This window comes from Nannobrachium achirus (genome assembly GCF_963921795.1).
Source record: "Nannobrachium achirus genome assembly, chromosome: 1".
Classification (NCBI taxonomy): domain Eukaryota; kingdom Metazoa; phylum Chordata; class Actinopteri; order Myctophiformes; family Myctophidae; genus Nannobrachium; species Nannobrachium achirus.
The window spans coordinates 55,890,037-55,913,727 of record NC_137810.1 but is presented as its reverse complement, the minus strand read 5'-3'; the positions used below and the strand labels follow the sequence as shown (position 1 = coordinate 55,913,727).

At 43.7% G+C, this 23,691-nt stretch overlaps 1 protein-coding gene across 1 annotated transcript in view; it reads right to left on the bottom strand.

Moving 5' to 3' along the window:
* The window catches only part of pip5k1ca (phosphatidylinositol-4-phosphate 5-kinase, type I, gamma a), a 94,946-nt gene that overhangs the window by 26,183 nt on the left and 45,072 nt on the right, over positions 1-23,691 (bottom strand). Inside the window, exons 6-10 of the mRNA XM_080736400.1 lie at positions 21,138-21,290; positions 15,763-16,062; positions 12,946-13,157; positions 9,742-9,825; positions 9,096-9,144 (exon numbers count right to left, since the gene is read on the bottom strand). Of these exons, the coding sequence (XP_080592526.1) occupies positions 9,096-9,144; positions 9,742-9,825; positions 12,946-13,157; positions 15,763-16,062; positions 21,138-21,290 (798 nt within the window). The remainder of the gene's footprint in view (positions 1-9,095; positions 9,145-9,741; positions 9,826-12,945; positions 13,158-15,762; positions 16,063-21,137; positions 21,291-23,691) is intronic.

The window sequence follows — 23,691 nt, the reverse complement described above, 5'->3', positions numbered from 1 at the left end:
ACAGACAGGAGGTAGAAATATATGAATACTAGAGCCTGACCGATGCCCATGATAGACTTTTAGATCAGATACCAATCCCGATTTTCTAAAGTCCTATCCATAATTACCAATGTTTTGACCGATATTCTTTGCAAAAAAAAGTGGAATAATGTATTGTTGATATATACAGGCAATGAATGCTTCTGACAAAAACCCAATAAACAAATGTAAAAAAATAAATAAAAATCGTTTCATGGCGACACATGAGCTTGTACTGTATACAGCAGGGGTTTTCAAAGTGGGTGACGGGGCAACCTTGGGGTGCCGTGATGCCAGTCCAGGGGTGCCGCGAGATAATTTGATAAGAGGCTATTTGGAATTCATCAATATCACTACAGCAATATCACTTCACTATGCTTAGTAAAACAGACCTTATTTGCACTGTACTTTTTCCATCTATGACAACACTCTTCACCAAAAATAGCAGATCTACAAGCTAACAACTTGTGAGCTTGTTGATCGGCTATTTTTGGTGAACCTTCCCCTCATTATAGGCATGCTGGGTGGTTAAACGTAAAGTATAACGTTATTTTCAGTCAGTTCTGATGGAAACGGATATTTCTCCAATAGGATGTAAGATTCAAAAACTTTACAGTGTAATTCAGGGGTGCCGTGGATGAAAATGTTATTTACAGGGTAGGGGAGTCCAAAAAGTTTGAAAACCCCTGGTATACAGTATACTGTTTTTTTTAAACATTTTTGAGAATTTCTGATTTTGAAGACACTAAAGTAAAAAAAAGTCTAATAATGGCCGATATATTGGTCTGGCTCTAATGGATACACAGCCTCTGGTATACAGTCTTGACAGGCTCAAGGCTAATGTAGTCAGTCCATTATTCATGATCCTTCAGGCTAAGATCACAGTAGTGGCGTTTCCATAAAACTACTTTTTGCGCATTAACGGCTGATTCGCTAAATGTTTTTATGGAAACACTTCAATTTGCGAATAAACTTTCATTATCCGCAAAAAAGATTATACGCTTGGAGGAGGAGGATTTTGAGGCTTAATCGGATAAACTAAATGCGCAAAAGTGAATGGAAACGGGTCAGACAATACATTCGAATAAAGTATGACGTTCTGGTCCATATCGTCCTCCTATATAACACTTTCCCCCGCCGCTTAATTAACGTCCATTGTACAGCGTTCGTCAGAGAAAGACAGCTGCTGATCGACAGATCTCTCTCTCTCTCTTTCTCCCTCTCCATCTCTCCCTCCCTCCCTCTCTCTCTCTCACTCACACACATGTACAGGCGCGCGCACGCAGCCACCCACGCACACACTTTTCATACAGGTTTGTTTTATATCAGCAGAAATATATCCAGATAGTCCATAGACTGTAGAAAAATAGAGATAGTCACTACCAGCATGGGAACAGCGCACGGGTGACGGACTGACTCGCTATATGTTGCTCTTGCAAGTACACGCCCACTGCCTGATCTACAAACCCTACAACGTAGCGTGGAGGGACACAGTTTGATCTTGGAAATCTACTGTTCCGTGCGCCACACAGTCATACGACTAATCATAAATCAGGCACCATGGCATGAGAAGCAGACAGCACGCAGACCAGTTTAGCAGCGGAGACGGAGAGAGAGGGTATAAAAGTCAGAGAGAGTAACAGAGGCATGGATGGAAACGTGTAAAAGTGAACTCATCGTCAAAATGGGACACAAATTCCTTATTGAAGCGTTTTTTCCTCCATTGCGCGAAGCAATGCGATGGTGTGTTGTGTGGATAATACGTTAATGTGTTTGTGTGCGTGTGCGTGCGTGTGTTGCAAGGCGAAGCTCTCAGAACAGCCCCGTGACATTTTGTATTCATTATTGTGTCGCTTGTCGCTCTTCTTCTGCAGTTATAGAATGTCGTAGGACTGAAAAGGTGCGCCACCTATTGGTTTTCCAAACGAACTACTACCCTTATTCGAATGACACCCGCAAATGGAAACGGGCTAAATTCACTTAGTCTAAATGCGCATTTCTGATAATACGCTTCCCTAATGCGCTTAAGTTTATGGAAACGCCACTACTGCCACCAGACCACACTGACACATGACACTGGGTATTTGGTTTAGACCACTGGTTCCCAAACAGGGGGTCGGGACCCATTTGTGGGTCACGAACCCATTTTAGTGGATCCCTCCATTTTTTGTTTCCTACATTTTTTGTTTTTAACTCATACTCTGCGATCCCCCTCGAAACCGGGGATTTCCCGCTGTACCTCTCTGCGATGCCCGTCGTTTAATTAGCTTTAATCATTATGAAACGATTAAAAGTATGATCGCTGTATATATCCGTTTCGGAGACTTTAGGCCCGCCCCCTAACTGTATCCGGTCGTATTTCCCGTTTGGACCGGATCTAGCTTTCCGTATCCGGTCTGAGCCTGGGCCATAGTCCCGCCTCCATTAGTTTACATTGTAACAGAAGAATAAGCTACTCGGCGATGGAAAGCTCGTTTTTCAATCCGATTTTTGTGTTTGGAAACTTTGATCCAGTCTCTACACGCCTGGATTATGAATATGATCCCCGCACATATCGTGCGTTTTGTGTGCGAACGTGTCCACGTGTTACCATAGCGCACAGCTTGCTTTTTTCAATGTTTTTTCATGTAAACACTGGCGGATAAGCAAGGATACAGCGTGGCAACGGATATGTCTATTTCAATGGGGTTTTTTTTATTCGAAAGCTGTCACCGAGTCTATGCATCTACTAGATGAGTCGCGCACAGATTGTGCACGATGCGTGCGCATGCCCACGTTAAAACGTAAGGACAATTTGGCAGCTGCTTACTACAGCTATGTTTAAAATGGCAGCAAAATTGTTAATTATTATTATTTCAAAACATTTGAAATAACAAAAAAGGCAAAAATGTTCATGAATTAAAAACAAATTCAATGATTCTTTCAGTAATGTAGTGAAAATTGCCGATCAACAAACTCTCAACACAGCGTGAAGTGATGCGTAGTGAGCTTGTAGATCTGCTCTTTTCACTAGTTTGGGCAAACGTCTAATTTCTCTTTTGGGTCCTGAGATAAAAAGTTTGGGAACCACTGGTCTACACTGATAAAGGAATGGATGGAGGGACGTACATACGGGAGGAGTAGATGGAGAGAGATGAAGAGAGAGAGTAGGGTGGTGGTGGTAATGGGGGCGAGTAAAAGCTTAAGGTAAGAAAGGTAAGAGATGAGGAGAAAGGAACGCGTGTATCAAAAAAGCACCCCGGTTAAGGTAAGACCCGGCTGCGGAAGCTTGTGATTGGCCGAACCGGAGGTAGGGAGCACCCCGATGTGTTCACTTGGACCGCGCGGAGGAATTACTATCTGGCCCCCTGGTTTACAACTCGAACGGCACTGAGTCGGCTCAGCGACACTGTGACTCGCTCACTTAAGCTCGGCGTCTCACGTGGCTCAAGTCCACCTGAGACGGCGCGCCTCGGTCGTCTTCACCGAAAACAAGCGCTCCTTTACAAGAACCAGCCTTAACCAGGGTGCTTTTTTGATACACACAAAAGGAACACAAAGACATTATGTAAGCAAGGAAGGAGAGAAGCCGTGGTAAACAAACATCAGCTGGATGCTGAGGAAGGGACTGAAGCCAACTTGGCCCAAGTCATTTTCAGAACCAATAATAGTGTAAAAAAGAACTGTGACTGACTGCCAACAGAAGCCACTTATAAATCCAACTACTCATCGCCCAGTAGCTATTTCTGAGCTTTGAGACAGCATTGCCTGAGTGCGTGTGTGTATGCTAGAACAAGATGAAGAAAATGTGGGAGAGAACGAGAGAGTGAGAGATTCTAAAATAAGAAACACAGTCTAGTGCTGATGTATAGGGAGGGGGAGATGTGCAGGTGATTGGGGTCAGGACTACTTCTGAGGCTTTGGAGAGACAGAGAGGAGAGAATGACACAGAGAGGGGAGGGAGGAAGAGAGGGTCTGAGCTCTAATGTAATGCCTGGATGTAAACAGTATGTTTAAAAGAGTCACTGCACAGATTTGTTGCACACGCACCCACCCACCCACCCACCCACCCACCCCCACCCCCACACACACACACACACACACACACACACACACACACACATACTGTACATAGTCCCTGCACGTCTCATAAGGCGTCGCGATCCGTGTATCATTCCGAGCTCGCGTCTCAAAACAAGGAGGCTACGAGCCCCACTGCACCAAGTACGTACTGTAGCCTACTGTACGGTACCGGTCAGAATGAAGACAGACCCCAAAAACCATGCCAAGCCTGGCTAATGTTAAGAGTCACAACAAGAAAAAAAAAACTAGAAATACTGTTCCTACGTAACAGTGTGGGCTTGCATGTAACACCATGTATGGGCACAAAGATCTACCATTTGGCTGCATCTCATTGCTACCCTTTGTACTGTCAAGGAGAACTTGACTGATAGATTACGTCATTTTTTAGGAGAACTTGACTGATAGATTACGTAATTTTTTAGGAGAATTTGACTGATAGATTACGTCATTTTTTGAGGAGAACTTGACAGATAGATTACATCATTTTTGAGGAGAACTTGACTGATAGATTATGTCATTTTTTAGGAGAACTTGATAGATAAATAATGAAGATAACATGTGCTCGCTTCCAGCGAGCCCACAACTAATAGACAGAAAAAAGTAAGAATATACTGCAGAGCTACATCCAAACAGGTCTTCCCTCAAGGAGTGACACTTACTTGTTCATTGGTAGTCATGGCTGCCAGTTCCCACCTGATGTTGTGTGGGAGTTCTGACTGTTCCAGACCGTACAGAATAACTGCTAGCTTACATAAAGTCCTCAGACTAGGACTCAAGTCCAAGACATACAGGGCATCAGGTGTGTTGTCTCCTCCAAAGATGATGATACGATGTCCCAAAATGAAACAGCACATCTTATACGTCGGAGATGGTCCTTTCCCCTTGGGCTCAACATTCTTCCAGCAGAAGGTCTCTGGACTGAATTTCCACAGATCACTGAAGGACCGGTTAAAGTTCAGTCCACCAAATATGTACAGCTCTCCATTGTAGGTAAAGGCTGAATGATCCCTGCGTTCTTCTGGAAGAAGCTGTGCAGAGGGTGTGTTCATCCAGCAGTTGGTCTCAGTGTCAAACACTCTGATGGTGTTGTAGTGCTGACCCCACGCCTGACCTCCAAATACAAACATCTTTGTCCCGATGATGGTGGCAGAGTGACATGATGAAGCAGGAGTAGGAGTTGGAGTACCTCCGGTGTTAATTAAAGACCAGACCATTGTGGTGGTGTCCAACTTGTAGATGTCATCAGTGTATGTAGCCTGGATCCATCCTCCATGGATATACATGACCTTACCCAAGACACAGGCTGAGTGGCTCGCCCTCTCCGCAGGAATAGTCCCTGAAACCTGTGGTTTGAACCATCTGTGGGCGTCAACATCAAATGCACAAAGAAGGTCAGGATACCCTCCGTAGAGGTAGACAGTATCTTCAATCAGCACAGCTGTGTGGCCCTGGCGACTCTCAAAATTACGTTTTCTTCTTCCAGGTGTCACTGGGGTTGTCACTGGGGTCACCTTCTTCCAGCACATAGACACTGTGTTGAACACAAGCACATCAAATTGATCCTCGCGAAAGTAGCTTCTGGAACGTGTAAAGGAATAAACCCAGCCTCCGACCTCCACAGCAACACCCTCATTTCCTACGTCTGGCTTCCTAGGTCTGGCTACTGTCCAATGAAGCATCTTTCTAAGAGTCACCTGTTTCCTTGAGGTCTTCTAGGTCCTCACCGCAATAAATGTCCTCTGGCTCCTCCAACTGCAGCATCTTATAGACTATAACCAGAGCTGGAGGTGTGATGTCACACCCGCACAAACCATTGCCATGACTACCGTTGTTGTCGGGCAGAAACCTCATATCTCCATATTTAGTGTGGTTGCTAGAGGCTACACACTATTGTTCTATGTCAAGAACCTTTATGCCAGCTAAAGTGAAACAGTTTTTTGTTAACCTTGTAACTGAGTTGTAAGACTAGATATCTTGGACAATAATAATGTCCAATCAGACAGGATTAGTCATGCTTTACTTGACATCACAATATGTAACATAAATGGTGAAACGGAATTCAGTTCCCAGCGGATTCCTCACGACTAGCGTCAGTGCAACCACACTTGCAATTTCCCAGAATTGCACCCTTTCAGCCTAATTATTTATTCTTTATTTTTTGTAAATGTGACTCTGTAAGGGTCGACGAGCTCGACGATTGGTCGAACTTCACATCTTTTCTGTTTCCTCAATGGCCACGATTCAGCAGTGCGATTCTGAATCGATTCAGCAACGTGACAATAATCAATTATTATAGCCGTACATACAGGGGTTGAAACTGAATCCCTGTGGCAGGTAAATACAACAAGCAGGCAGGTGGAGTTTGCTTTTTGTAAGTGCGCGATGCAAACATCTTTACTTGGTTAATAGTATAAACACAACACAAGTGCCAAAGCGCTCTTCTGTCTCCTTTCTCACTCACTCACTCACACTCACACTCTCTCACACACACACACACACACACACACACTCACACACACACACACACACACACACACACACACACACACACACACACACACACACACACACACACACACACACACACACACACACACACACACACACACACACACACACACACACACACACACACACACACACACACACACACACACACGCGCGCACACACACACACACACACACACACACACACACACACACACACACACACACACACACACACACACACACACAAAGGTTATTATAGTTTGAACGTTTCATTCGTTTTGGTTTTTATTGGCTTTTTGTTTTCAATTTCAGTATGGATATGGTCTAATAGTCTATGGAATAACACTCCACAGAAACAGGCAATAAGTGAAATACAGAGTGAAAAGTCTCTGTATATTTACTGAGAAAGAAAGAAAGAAAGAAAGAAAGAAAATGAACAAATAAAATGATAAAACAACTGTCCCAAAAGGGAATAATTTAAGAATGCTGAACATCAAAGAGAGATACAACAACAACAACAACAACCAAACAAAACAGATCTTAGCCTGAAAATGAGATTCAGCTCAAGCAACGGGATAATTTAAGAGTTGTATTTTTGTTTAACCTCCCTGGAGACCGGAGCAGACAGTATCACACAGACTAGACTACGTGTACATGTAAACACAGCTAAAGCTCTCCTCAGCCTGTCTGGCTAGGATGTTAACTCTCAAATACCTGGAACGCGCCCGAGTCGCGTTATATTTGAACCACTTTAACCATTATTTTATGCTTTAACTTTAGAAAAATAGCAGATATACAAGCTCACATTTTTGAAAAATCGTGAAAATGAGTGCAAGTCTTTGAATATCTTTGACCCGATCTTTGACCCGACTTCTAAATCCTTCCTCTAAATAATGCTGTTCTCAAACCTTTTCATGTCAAGGACCCCCAAAATTACAGGTATTTGGCCACGGACCCCCCATCTCAAAATATGTTGTTCCAGGGACCACCCAGAAGTAAATATTTAGTTACAAATGTTAGCTTTTAAGTAGATATATTCAAAGACTTGCAAAAAAAATCAGGATTTTTCAAAACGCTGCACTCGGTGCCGCGCTGTGAGCTTGTATATCTGCTATTTTCCAATAGTTAAAGCAGTCAATAATCCTACGCCTAAATGGGTTAACACCACTTAAAAAGGACATTTTAAGCCACAGACATAGTCAGGGAATGAAATGAATTCAACATTTATTCAATACTGACAAGGCCCTTGCATAGCAGAGTTCTGGGATTTATTGCAAATCTTTCCTTTTTTTAATCTCCAAGGTGTCTTCAGTCGCTAGACCAAGGTCTTTTAGCTGTCCCGCTGACTGATCTCAAATTAAACCAAGCATTAGCACTTATAGTCCTGAAGCTGTGTAAAAGTTTAGAAAAAGAAAAAAGTGATCCAGGCACTCAAAGTTTAAAAGGGAGGAATACGCCTTTATTTCATTATATTAAAAACAGCTTTTTAATCACTTTTTTTCTTTTTCCTGACTTGATCCCGTCGATCCAAGAGCACCATTATACTCATTTTTACAATTTTTATTCTCCGGTGAGCACCTGGTTTTCCCTTTCTCTCTGTGTAAAAGCTTAGCTTATAAGGTCAGAATGGCTGAGTCTGTGTGTCAACCTGATGAAGCCCCACACGGCCAAAACGTTGTTCACTATTTTTTGGTTAAATAAAATCAGTAAGATGCCTAAGGACGACAGGCGAGGTCGCATCATGTCTTGGCCATCTGGTCAGAGATGTATATCGGACCAGGTCCCATATACCGGTATGGAGATCCATGTACTGTATATGGAGATATGCTGTGAGACCCCAAACATGCTTACTCATTATGTGAAAGTCCTATGACGTCTATGACATCTGACATCATACATACAATCCCTTCTTTTCTCTATGGAGAATAACATTGAGTCATCTTAAAATCGTCTCATATAAGAATTGTTGTGGTCCAAAAATAAACAAACGGTCTCCGCGATATTGTCGGGGAGGTGGCTCTGTATGGTTTATGCTAGTCAGTCACTAATATTTGATACATATAATATTTGTCTGTTTGTGGTGAAAAGATCATTTGTTTATGTTTGGAACACAGTTCTTATATGACACAATATGAAAAAAGTCTATGGGAATTCATAATGGGGGAGGGGGAAACGGGAACCAAGTAGGATGTGTAAATTACGTCAAACTTCAGTGCTCTCCATTTCCTGTCAGTCTACTGTCCTATCAATAAAGGCATAAAAGCCCCAAAATAAGTTTACCTATAATCTTTCTTTTTAAGCTGTCATTGTATTGTTTTATGTTGTATGTCATGCCTTGTTTTATTATATCGTCTTCCTAATCAGCACTTTGTAAACAGTTGTTTTGGCAATATAAATATTTGTTGTTGTTGTTCTTCTTAATAAACATATTGATATTAGAGCATTGATGTGATTATGGAGACTGTATGTGGAGTATGTGCGCCTGCCCATGTTTATGTATAGCGGCATTAAAAATGTAAACTCACCCCATCATGAACCAAAGCCTTCCACGTGTGCTCCAGTTTCTTGATTAGCCTGCAGACACAAACAGAAGCACCCTGTTAAAACATGTATCACGGTCACAGGCAATAAACATATAAGCAACATGCCTGCAGGCTATGCATGTCTGCCGAAGGAGACCTGAAGTGATATGGTATATAGATAGACAGACCTTTAATAATCCCCTAGGGGAAAGTCAGTCGCCAGAGACAGCACAGCAGTTTAGCTACAGTTAGTTCTTATTTTCTGTATCTATACTCTGACATTTTACATTTTTAATAATAATCATCATCATCACTGTGTGCATTTTCAGAGCATGATTATTGTAATGATTCTGGCTTGGATCTACATGGTTTAAGTTTCTACTTATCACAATGAAAACAAATTCTTTGTGGTTTTAAAGAATTTGCCAATTATTTGGGGGACCACTTTCAATATCCTCACGGCCCATCAAAGGGTGAGAATCACAGATCTTATGTATATGTATAAAGCCAACATGGGTTTTAAGCAGCTGTTGCTTCAGACGCTATTCTACACAATACTGTCTCACGTGATGTTTATATATGTTTATATACGGGTTATTATGGCTGATGGCATAGTGGTGATTGGCTGTGATGCAGTTCTGATTATTACCTGTAGGATTGCAAAATGTCAATGATTCCAATGTAGAGAAGAAGACTCTCCCCTTTCCCATTGACCGCTGGGATGCCTCCCATCCTGTTGAGAGAAGAAGAAATAGAATTTATTTGCATAAAGATATGCTTTAGAGACAAGATCGTCTTTGGAAACATCCACCAGATCTACGACTGGCACAAAGACCTTTTCCTTGGGAGAACTAGAGAAGTGCTTGGAGGATCATGATAGGCTGGCTGGCTCCCCTCTGTTTGTCAAACAGGAACAGAGGCTACAGATCTACAAGTGTACTGTCAGAACAAGCCCAAGTCTGAGCACATTGTGTCTGAGTACATTGACACATACTTTGAAGACCTTTCTCGGACAGAAACCTTGTATGTCCAAAACAGTTGCTTGTGGAAGAAACAGCATGTGTTCCAATGGATCCAATGTAGTTATCACATCCTATTATATATCAAGGAAGTAAGCCATTTACCATGAGAGGGAGTGGGTTGTTGGCTAATTTACCACTGTTTCAGGGTTGTGGCATGAGGTCGAAGCCAAGTGCCAAACAACCCTGAAACAGTGGTTTCACGACCCTCAAATGGTAAATTGCTTTTCTACCACTTCTACCATATAAATGAAAGAAAACACAGTTGTAACTTGCAAGGTTATTTAGTGCAACACAACAGTGGGCGGGGTACACGAGCCAACTCAAGGTTGTTGACTGATTTACCACTGTTTTAAGCCAATCAGAATCCAGTATCTGAACATGTGACCACAAAAAGTGGTAGAAACAAGGTTTTTGACCGACAGCAACATTAGAACACCAGGCTGTGATGGTTCATGTCGACAGGGTCTTATCAAAATGCATGGGTACTAAAAATGCATTAGACAGCTGTCATGAGCGTAAAATATAGCGTAAATATAGATTTCTCAACGCACGTCGATCCTGAATATTTGCAAGCGTGTCGATTTTCATTTGCTGCACTATAGCTGCTCTTTCTTATGAAAAATAGAAGCCATAATCTTCTTAACTCTGCCAGGTGGAAATGTCAAGTCAACAAAATGCACCTTTCTCACTGTGAGATTAGCAGCGCTAAGAGACTACACACAGGGGTGTCGCACCAAATTCTGGGCCCTGGGTACAAGGATTCATTGACTGGGAGCGCATTATTATATGCTTTAACTATTGCAAAATAGCAGACATACAAGCTCACAGCGCTTGTAGCTCTGCTATTTTTGAAAAATCGTGAAAATTTGTGTCAAATCCTTCTAAGATTTTTTGAAAAACCTATGTTTCCTTTCTCAAAATATTTAGTTCCAGGGACCCCCCAGAAGCAAAATTTTAGTTACAAATGTTCGCTTAAAAAATACATATATTCAAAGATTTGCACACATTTTCACACTTTTCAAAAATAGTAGATCTACCAGTAAGACTCCCTAATAGGGAGATAAGCGACCGCCAGGTCGCAGCGTGATTTTAGGGCAAAATGTGTAGGAGTAGTGAAGAAAAATGTGTTTGAAGAAATTGGCCTGATGGTGGCGCTATATGGGACAGATCCATGTTGATGACATGAGTGTAGACATACTGTGTACCGATTTGCGTGATTTTAGGGCAAAATGTGTAGGAGCAGTGTCCAAAAATGTGTTCGAAAAAATCGGCCTGATGGTGGCGCTATATGAGACAGATTCATGTTGATGACATGAGTGTAGGCATACTGTGTACCGATTTGCGTGATTTTAGGGCAAAATCTGTAGGAGCAGTGTCCAAAAATGTGTTTTAAAAAATCTGTGCCGTGCTATGTGCTATGAGCTATTTTTCAATAGTTAAAGTATAAAATGATTAAGGCCCCTCCACCTTGGGCCCTGGTAACTCAGTCCCACTTCCCCCCCCCCCCCCCTTGTGACGCCCCTGACTACACACATACACACACCGTTGTCAACTTGGATCAGTGCCGTCTCTCACCGCTGCCCTTTCAGATCTCATCACTCCACTTGTCTCATTTAGCTCCACTTGAAAATGGTTTGCGGGCCTTATCGCCGTGTGAGATTGCTAAAGATGGCAAGTGCAGAGCCTCCGAGAGCGGTGTTGATTGACAAATATGAGGCGCCGTTCTGGACAGAAATCGATCCAAATTGTGCCTCCTCTTTCAGTCTCTCCCCGTGACGTGACGTGTGTGATGATTTGGCTTGACTTTAAGCCAGAACGGTGCCTCACACAAAGAGAAAACAGCTGCTGTTTGAAAATACTTTAACGTTTGAGACTAATGAACAAGGAAAGCAAAGGGTACCAGGCAAGCCCATATGCGAGTAATGCTACACAGCAGCAGTGCCCACCAACGGTGCAATAGCAACACAATTTGATTGTTATATGTTTAGATATAGATACTAGGGGATTTCAAACCCGACCGCGGAGTGCTTTTCCCGATAACAGTCGGGATATAGTTTTATATTAACTCATTTAACGCTGATCCCGAGTATACTCATGAAAAATACTCAAGTATTTAGAGTGCCGATCCCGAGTATACTCGCATAAAATACTGTATATAGAGTAACGCCGGTTCTCCTACCCTACAGTCCGATGGAAGGTCCTGGCACGATCGGCCTCGCCGATTCATCATCATCACGGATCCACGTGCACAAAATAGTAATCCCATAACATGGAGGCCGACAGTGGATCTCATCTTTAATGTCCATTTTCTCCAAACAACACTTTTAAAGCCAAGGATGGCATTAGATTCTCGCTACAATAACATAATAACAAAGGCAACGATCGGCCATTTTAGCAACGGCATGGGGTGACGATGGCTTCCGTTGAATGACGTCATGACGTCAACCCGGAAGTGTTTACGCAATGGACTTCTGGCCTTCAAAATAAGATAATGGCTGCGTATGGAGCCTGCGAGAGGCACGCTGGACATTTAACCCGTTCATGTCTGGAGCACTAAATGGGTTAGATAACAGTAGCGTGCAGTCATTGGGACCCGCGGGTAAAAGAAAACTCAATCGCCCGTGATCCTTTGGGTGATGACGTCATCAGGAAGTGAATAACCTCCGTCGTCTTCAATGCATTGCTCTGCGGAAAAATGGCTTTATCTCGGAATCTTTCTCCAAATCGCGTCGATCGGTCCGTATCCAAGCGACGGACAGCCGCGGTAACAATTTGAACAAAGACCCACTGTTTGGGAATCAGTGCAGTAAACCCTCATCAACCAGACTCACGTGTCGTCGGTGTCGATGGACTCTCCGCAGGCGGCTCCTCCCTGGATGGACTCCATGGCCGTGGAGTAGAGGGCTTTCTGCTGGGCCACAGGTCTCTTCTCATCGCTGCCCCCTGGCTGTGAGCCCTCCGTCTGTCTCTCCCTCTCTGCCTGGTCCATGTTGTGGACCCCCAGCAGCAAGCTGTAGTCCATGATCTTAAAGCTCTCCAGAACCTGCCGGAGAAAAGCAGGGATGCACCATACTGAAATCTTGGGCCGATGTCCAATATCCACTATTATTAGTATTGGTCGCTTCAATCAATGCCGATACCAATAATACAAGTGCAAAAATGTTCCAGTCGGGTTTACCTTACACCTGTTTGGGTGCAGGTGCAGCAGACTCAAAATATATGCATGTATGGTATGTAATGAAATAAAATAAAAACAGTGCATTCTAATCGTAATAGTAAGTCTACCAAATTAAGTGTGAGAGCCTTAGAAAAGCGAATTATACAAATATCACGCCCCCAAAGCAATTATTTCGATTAAAATCAACGATCAATTTATTATGGCTTCATAATTTATGAAATTGATTAGTTTGATTTCCCCTACCCCCATTCACAAACGTAACCAAGGGAAGGGAAAGGCCCCATAAGGATGTGACTGTGCACAGTGTGCAGGGCACACAGCCAAACACACATGAGCCTGATTGATGTGACATGTGTGCTTTTACCACACCAGACACCCCATGTTCCACGGCTCGCTCCTAACAAAGAAGGTCTAATTTATGGTTGCAATCCCCTGGGGGTGGGGGTGGGGGGGGGGGGGGGAACCCGCACATAAATATCTGCGTCACACTGCCTTCCTCCTGTATATGTCTTCTGTTTTCCCTACTGAATTCACACCTCCGACGTCGCTTTCCTCCATCGTTTGCCGGCCACTGCCCTCCACTCCCCCAATATCTGTTATCTTGGTGGTTCTTGGCCTTTTCAGGCCACGACCCCCCAAAATAATCATATTTTAACTGGGGGCCCCCCCACACCCTGAAGAACACTAAGAGTTGAGGCATTACATTTTGTATAACATAGTTCTATTGTGAAAATAGCAGATCTACATGCTCACAACGCCACGAACCGGTGATCTTATGATTGCCAGGCGGCCTCTCTTCCCACTCAGCTAAGCGGTTTCCACACTCCACTCGGTTGAGGTCAAAACCACGCCGGAGGGAGGACACATTTCGTTCCACGCGATAACCAATTCTGTCCACCTTTTGATGAAGAGATTTGGTGTGGACGGAAAAAAGAAAAAAAGAAAAGAAAACGGTCAGAGTAACAGTTGTAACTCAAGTCTGTTTCACTAAGATTAGAGGGTTTAAAGTTATTTAGGGTTTATTTAAGTCATGCTGCATTAAACATGAGTACACAGGAGGATGCTGAGTGAACCAAAACCAGCGCTCCTGAGCTCAACTGGGTGGAAATGGCTTACATGCTTTACATGCTAGCCTACATCTCTCAGCACCCTCCACTGCCTTATTGCCTTGCATCTTTTTACACACTCCATCATTGATTATTTTACCAGAGAGCAGCTCTCTGGAGGCTCATGATGAGCAGAACATTACATGGATCCAAGGTTCGGCAGCGATCGATATCTCTTTCTATTCCCATACCGATCCTTTCCTCGATCCCACTGCGCAAATGCATCGCTACTTATTCGGGTCCAGCATCAGACAAACCCATCAACCCCCTCCATCCCTCTCTCTCTCTCTCTCTCTCTCTCTCCTCCCTTCCTTCCCTAATCCCCGGCACCAGGCACAGGCACACATATAGACATCAAAGGGGGCTTGAGCCCGGCCTGCCCTTTTATCCGCCCCTGCCATTTTAAAGTGCCCTCTCCAGACCGTAAATGCAGTTTTCACTATGGTGGAAAAAATGCAAATGCCCCCCTTTCCATGCCATAGCTGTAGGCAGCATTCGAGAGAATTGCCTTGTCCAAACTCTCCTGAACTTGAATGCAGCATCTTATGTTGAAATAATTGCCCTCTCTGTGTAGAAATCCATGCCGTTACGCCACATCTCCAGTATTTACTTGATTATGCTTAGTTCAGTGTGGTATATCAGTATATGAACTTGGGGAGACATGCATTGCTATGCACTAAAATACATTAGAAGATATGAACAGTTTTGATACTGTTTTTTATCTTGGGTGTGTTTTTTATGACTAGTTTTAAGGATTTATTAATATTTATTCAGGTCGGTATATTTACAGTACAGTATTTTTTCTGCACTGTTTGTTTTTATTGTTTCATGAATTATTGCTGTCTCAAACTGGGAGAAACATCATTTTGCTTGTTTTTTCTAACGCTGCTTGCAGACGGAAACGTTTATGACAAATAAAGCAATCTTGAATCTTGAATCCTCCCTTCCTTCACTAATCCCCGGCACTCACCAATAGGGATGGGACGATATGAAAATTTCATATCACGATTATTGTGACGAAAAAAATAGCGATTTACGATATAATCGCGATAATCAAAATCCATTAACCTGGGGCGGAACATTTGCCAAAAAATAGCCGATCTACAAGCTCACAACATGTCGCAAAGACATTTGATAGAGAGTGAAAAAAAGACTGTATCAAGTATTATAAGTACCTTTTACCAATTATAGAGGGTTTACTTTAAACGGTACCGGATAATGTAGCTCGGCAAATAAAAGGTGAATTGATCCCAGTGCATGACGGAGGACTATCACGACACATTAAATCTTCAAGATACGATTATCGTGAGTGTTTTTTCACCACGGTAAACGATAATGTCGCTCAATGTCCCATCCCTACTCACCAGGCAGTCTCTCTGCAGCGTCTTGACCAGGGCGCTGTACGTGTCCTGGTCCAGGATGAGGCCGTCCTGCAGGTCCTGCATGAAGTCCAGGTCCTTGAAGGTGGGCCTGGCCTTCTCCCGCTCCTTCTTGGAGGCCCGCCGCTTGTAGGTGGAGCCCTTCAGGTCGTACTTGAGGTGCATGCGCAGCGAGCGCGGCAGCATGTTGTTCATCACCACCACGCGGATGTTCTTCCCGCCCGACTGCACGCAGTAGAGCCCGAAGAACTTGGGCAGCAGCGTGCGGGGGTTCTGGTTCAGGTTCTACGTTGGGGGAGAGGAGGGGTTTGGATAAAAGACAGAAATGGAAAAAAAGGAAATGGGAAAGTGCTCTTTTTAAATGTGTTATGTCACGCACCGAGATATTACATTATGCTACAGTAGGTCACGTCGTCTTTCTTCAGACAGTCTGAAAAGGAGGCGGGACCGTATCAGTTAGTAGTGAATGTATACTTCGTCCGTCGTATGGAGCCGCGCACAACGTTCGCGTTCGCGCCGCGTTGGAAGGATGGTTATTTTCTGTCACCACAGAGGGGGGGAGAAGTCACTCATGCGGAACAGTCAAGAGCTCCACCGACGCTCCGGTTGCTTGAGACCGACTAGAGAGCAGGACACAGCCGCTAAACACGCCCCGAGCATGGGAGGAGAAGAGGGAGAGACTAGAAACTAATTTTTGACGGCTAGTTTGTTGAAAACGTGTAAATCTTTAGCGGTAAATATGCCATGAAGTTGCGGAATCTTTATAATGTTTACACCTACAACTGCTAGTTTTAAAAATTGTTTTCTAAATTAGTATTTTCACCTCGCACAGCTTCTGTGGTAGTTTCAGAATGATATGCACGCTCAACTCCGCCCCCTCCCTCCATATTAGCCAATCAAATTCATTCATTGCAGTTACTGTACAGAAAGTACTACGAAAGGTGATTCAGAATCGACTCAATCTAGCGCGCTTCCCTTTGTCACGCGATATTATCTGCTGAATAGTTCAGTAAAGCCAACTCAAGCGAATGGGGTTAGTAAGGCAGGGCACACGGTTAAAACCCTGTTTTGACTGTGGGATCAGGGCCAACTCAGCTTCCATTAGAGAAATGAGAGTTGAGAGAGACTGCACTCAGACATCTACTGGCACAAAGCAATACATAAGTAAAGAGGCAAAAGCATAAGGTTGTACAGATAGATGGGCAGAAAGAAAAATGTTGATAGAGAGGAGAGAGAAGAGAGGAGAGTGATCGCAGAGGGTCAGAAGAACCCATGGGGTTTGAAGCACAAAGCATGAGACCATAGATGCTGACCTTCAGAAGGACTTACTCAAGTAAAAGTATCAATACTGCAATATAGAAATACTCTGGTACAAGTAAAAGTCCAGAAATACAGATTTACTTGAGTAAAAGTACAAAACTATTGGCATCAAAATGTAATTAAAGTTCTAAAAGTAAAAGTACGAAATGTTTGAAAATAGCAGAGCTACAAGCTCACAACGCATCGCAATGCAACACGGTGTGAGCTTGTAGATCGGCTATTTTAAAATATCCAAGGTATAAAATAGGGCTAAAGTGGTTCATGTATGTTTTATAATATTATAATGTATATCTGAAAAGTAACTAGCAACTAAAGTCTTCAAATAAATGTAGTGGAGTGAAAGTACAATTTTTGGATCCCAGATGTAGTGGAGTAGAAGTAAAAGTATTGGAAATTGGAGATACTCAATTAAAGTACAATTACCTCAGAATTGTACCGAAGTAAATTTACTTAGTTACTTTACACCACTGTAAATAGAGAGGTAGAGTGAGTGCAATGGAGAGAGAGACAGACAGATAGACAGACAGACAGAGAGAGAGCGAGAGAGAAAGAAAGAGAGAGAGAGAGAGAGAGTGAGAGCAACCCCTGCCTTCAGCCACACATGACTCCAGTGTCCATGTGTTGAGGACACAGCAAGAGACAAGTCAACACGGACACGTGTGAGACCATGTGAGCATGGAATAAAGGAAAAATGTCGAGAATTTAACTAGAAAAAGCAGCTCCTCAATATAAGCCAATAAAAAGAAAGGTTGAATATATCCACATTTACATCCGTTAAAAGGTGAACATTTTAAAGTTCGAATACATTTGGTAACTCAAAGTATGCGGAAGTGGTTAGTCACAAAAAAAAATGTACTATGGAATAACTGAAGTAGGATAAAAAGAAAAGAGAACACGAGTGTGCTCACTGCCCAGCAAGCACACCAAATACAGACAATAAAGAAAAAGCCAACATGAAACATGAAATTGGGCATGGATATTCGGGTAATAGGATAACGTGACCTACTTTATAAATATGACAGGCTGCAACCAGCTCCTAGTTTGTGCATGAACGTTTTGCACTGCAAGACGTCGGGCGGCATACGGTAGCTCAGGGGTAGAGAAACCGTTATTAGAGCAAGAAGGGTTCCCGAAGGGTTCCCAGTTCGAATCCGGGCTCCCCCTGAGTTAATGTCAAAGGGTCCTTGGGCAAGACTCTGAACCCCACATTGCTCCCGATGTGCAGGTTGGTGCCTTGCATGGTTTCCTCCGCCACCGGTGTATGAATGTGTGCGTGAATGGGTGAATGTAATGCACAATCTCTGTAAAGCGCTTTGGATAAAAGCGCTATATAAATGCACCATTTACCAAGACCAAGACCATGCTTTATACTCAAGGTGTTGTTTCGCAGGTAATCTAATCCTTAGATTACGTCTCCTCTCTCTTTGTGTGTCCATCAATCTGTGGGCAGCAGGCAGGCAGCCCTCTGGTTGTGTGCCACAACTGCAAGGTCACACGCTTGATCTCCAGAAGAGCTGACGTGTTCTCTTCAGTCTTTGAGTGGCCGGTTCGTTTTTCAGCTTAAGATTACACATAAGGCTAACACTGAACATAAACTAGAAATGTCTACAATGGAAATCTTGCATTTTCATTTTTTAAAGATTTATTTGGGGGGCTTTTCATGCCTTTATTGATAGTGTAAGAGAGATGGAGAGTGACACGCAGCAAAGACGGGATCTGTACACGAACGGGCGACACGCTGTCACGCTACAGTACATTGTACATTTTGTGTATCATTATTTTATGCTTTAACCATTGAAAAATAGCAGATATACAAGCTCACAGCTTGTGATATACAAGCTCACAAATAGCAGATATACAAGCTCACTGCGAGCTTGTAGATCTGCTATTTTTGAAAAATCGTGAAAATTTGAATTTTGACCCGATTCTATTAAGTGTCTTTTGAATCCTTAAGATTTTTGGAAAAACCTATGTTTCTATGTCAGCAATCTGGCCAGCCATCGTCAAAGAAAAGGTCCTTTTCAATTAACTGGAGCTCAGTTAGTCTGTTCTTGAGAGACTACTATGTCAGTGGTTCTCAAACCTTTTCATGTGAAGGACCCCCAAAATGATATTTATTTGGCCACGGACCAGCATCTCAAAATATTTAGTTCCAGGGACCACCCAGAAGCAAAATTTGAGTTACAAACATTCGCTTTAAAAATACATATATTCAAAGATTTGCACACATTTTCACGACTTTTTCAAAAATAGCAGATCTACAAGCTCGCAGCGCGGCACTCGGTGCCGCGCTGTGAGCTTGTATATCTGCTATTTTTCACTGGTTAAAGCATTCAATAAGGTAAAAAAAAAGTGTCAGCAAACACACAAAGTATAATCTATTTGTCTTCAGTCTCTATCCTGCAGAGAGCCTGGTGTTGTCTTGTTTGCATGCCTGCCTGTCTCTCTGTGTGAGCCAACCTATTCATCCGTCACTGCGTCTCAGTCTCAATGTCAAAACGTCCTGGCCTCTGGCCACTGTGTGTACGCTGGTCCCACGTGAGCTTGAATTTCTCCACTTTCATTAGGCCACACAGTTAGACCAATTAGGCCCGCCACGATGCTCAGAGCACGACCACAAAGATGGAAAAAAGTTCAAAGTAAATGAGTTCTCTAACTAACGCTCTGAGGCCCTTTCCACGAACGGTTAAATAAATTAATTCAGTGCTTCTGTGGCTGTGGCCGGTTGTCATGCATGAATATGCACAAAGCTGAGACCTCTCTCTCTCTCTCTCTCTCTCTCTCTGTCTGTCTCAGCTCAGCAGTGGGGGGTGAACCTGCGAGACTGAAATAGCAGCATGGACATACATGGAGCTGTTGCTGCTTAAACCCTTTCTGAGTGAGCCTGGGGAGAGGAGGGTGAGAGAGGGGCACTGTCGGGTGAAGTCACGCTCCGTTAAGCTTGACCATAAGACATCCCGGCTGCTGAGAAAAACACCGGAGAGTCTCTTATGAAACCGCCTGGCCCGAGGTCTCTCGACCCGAACAGAAAGGGACCATATTAATGTCTGCTTCATGTGGAACAGTTGCCATGAACATGCTGTGTACGGCAGGGGTTTTCAAAGTGGGTGACGGACGGGGCACCCTGGGGTGCCGACGTGATGCCAGTCCAGGGGTGCCGCGAGATAATATGATAATATTTGGAATTCATCCATAACACTACATCAATATCACTTCACTGTGCTTAGTAAAACAGACATGATTTGCACTGTACTTGAGTTAATTTTCCATCTACTACAACTCTCTTCACCAAAAATAGCAGATCTACAAGCTCACAATGCGTCACGTTGTGACGCATTGTGAGCTTGTAGATCGGCTATTTTTAGTGAAACTTCCCCCCAGAATAGGGATGCTGGGGTTCAAGTGGTTAAACGTCAAGTATAACGTTATTTTCAGACAGTTCTGATGGAAACAGATGTGTGTAATTCAGGGGTGCCGTGGATGAAAACTTTATTTACAGGGGTGCCCTGAGTCAAAAAAGTTTGAAAACACCTGGTGTACGGTAAACATGAAATGTAAACGACATGCAACGTCACAGCGAGATCCTGGGGACAGGGCAACGTGTTAATAGTATTACTAAGGATACAAGTATACTGATGGAGTGGGGGGTGTAGTGGAGGTGTAGATGTTGGAAGAGCCTCGTGTGTATGTCATTGACTGCCATTGATTGTTTGTTCTGTTCTGTTGGATTGTTTATTGTGGCTGTTGTTGTACTTTGAGGACACCCTTGAAAACGAGTTGATGCAACTCAATGGGATTATCCTCCAGAAATTTCAAATAAATAAATACAGTGACACGTGCACGGACATCTCTGGAGTGACACGTGCGAACACTGACAAACGGATCCAGCCAGACCTATTGCTGTGTGTGTGTGTGTGTGTGTGTGTGTGTGTGTGTGTGTGTGTGTGTGTGTGTGTGTGTGTGTGTGTGTGTGTGTGTGTGTGTGTGTGTGTGTGTGTGTGTGTGTGCGCACGCACGCATGCGTGTGTGTAGAAGCTCACCATATAGTATCCAGGCAGTAGTTTCTGTAAGAACTCTGCCTCCTTGTGCATGACTGTCTTGATGATGAACTCGTCGTCCCTGGTTAGGTAGAAGACTGATCCGCTCGCTCCGGGATTGGACAACTCAATCAGGGGCTCATTACACAGGGAGTACTGCAGGTGCACGCACACACGCACACGCACACACGCACACACACACACACACACACACACACACACACACACACACACACACACACACACACACACACACACACACACACACACACACACACACACACGCACACACACACAGAGAAACAGAGAAATCCCCAGTCAGAAACGATGTAAAACAGAAGCATAACGTTACCCATGGGACGGGAAGCTTTGAGACGTTCAGAGATCGTGTAGTGGGGAAGTTAAAAGGCTGTGACCACTCTGGTGTAATGCATCTGTATCACAGGAACCACAAGGAATATACTGTGACAACTCCTCTCTAATGCCTCTTGTTGAGAAAACACCAGTGAACCACGGCTCTGCTTACTACTGTACAGCTTCTAGATCAATACCAGTGGATGGGGCACACACGCACACTTTGTGGGAGACTTTAAAAAATATATTTCTTTACACCTGCCTTACTGTGATGTGTAGACTAATCTCACACCAATCTGGCATAGTTAAAGAAAAAGGAAAAACAGTGCCATCTCGGTTTTGTTCATTTGAAAAGGATGTAACGTATAGCACTACATCTGTTTTTGAGAGATTTAGAATAATCTCACACGTAGCTCTACAGGGGTGTATACAGTAGAAGTGAAGTTATCATACGGTAACTAGTAGCAGAAGAAATGTGTGCAAGTGAAAGACTGAAGGAGACAAAGAAAGAGGGAGAGGGAGAGAGGGATTAAGAAAAGAGGAAAGATGTCTGTTGACTTTATGGTACATAATGAACTCTAACACACACACACGCACGCACGCACGCACGCACGCACGCACGCACGCACGCACGCACACAGCGTCTCAATGTCAGACACACCTTGTTGTTTAATGAATGTTGGAGTTTGACACAAGGCAGCGTAGGGCCCATGAGACATCACAGACAGTACATCATTCCTACTGCTGTAATACAACCCAACTCACACTGCTCTCTCCCTTCGTGTCTACAGGAGTATGTTTGTATCTGTGAACGAACACAAAATGATGCACCCATAACTGCTGCAGGATTATTGCACACTTAGTTGAGCTTAAAAGCAAAGCAAAAACTCAGATAGATGAGATTTTGAAAAGACGAAGCCTTTCCATGATATATTCGGTTGCTGGCTCACTTTGGAAATTAAATTGAGTGTGTGTGTGTGTGTGTGTGTGTGTGTGTGTGTGTGTGTGTGTGTGTGTGTGTGTGTGTGTGCACGCTTGTACACTCACACACACACACACACACACACACACACACACACACACACAACACACACACACACACACACACACACACACACACACACACACACACACACACACACACACACACACACACACACACACACACACACACACGCACACGAAGACCGTGGGAACGGGAAGTGGGACAACAGCACATCTCTCACCTAAGCTACTGTATATTGTCACTGGGCCAAAGGTAAACATCTATTAGCACTTAAACTTGTACTTTGATAGGCTTGCATGACATTATAGCCATGCTTACCATCACATATTCTGGCGTTTCCAGTGTCAACAAGACCTTTAATTCACGAGAGTTGTAATGGTAACAGGCAGAAAGAGTGCCGTCTGTTTCGTATGTCTCAACTATACCCCTCTATGACGCAGGGCACTCGCAAAGAACCAGCATGGAAACAAGCTCTCAAGCTTTTCTGTGCTTCTGTTTTGTCAGTTTGACAGATATGTAGTACAAATATATGGTCCGGTACTGTACATGCATTTTCGTAACCAGAAATATCAATCAAACCCCACACCAAGGTTTTTTTTGGTATTCATGGCATTGATGTTGACAGTCTGAGAGAGAGAGAGGAGAGGACCAGTGGTCTGGGCAGGGATGAGGCACAGTGCACGTGTAGCTAGAGTAGTAGGGCAGCGGGTGACTGTGCACACGCGCACACACGCACACGCACACGCACACGCACACACACACACACACACACACACACACACACACACACACACACACACACTACTTTGAAACTAGTAAACTATAAAATGTTTTGAACTGTGTACTGTGTGTGTGTGTGTGTGTGTGTGTGTGTGTGTGTGTGTGTGTGTGTGTGTGTGTGTGTGTGTGCGTTGCGTGCTCCCAGACTGCTTGCATCCCAGGGAAGAGCAGTGAGTCATGCCAAGCCCCAGCTCCTCCGTACTGATGGAGAATGACAAGCTGCAGACCTTCCTCTCCTCTCTCATCCCTCCTCCCACGCTCTCTATTCTTCTATTATATCACTCTCTCTCTCTCTCTCTCTCTCTCTCTCTCTCTCTCTCTCTCTCTCTCTCTCTCTCTCTCTCTCTCTCTCTCTCTCTCTCTCTCTCTCTCTCTCTCTCTCTCTCTCTCTCTCTCTCTCTCTCTCTCTCTCTCTCT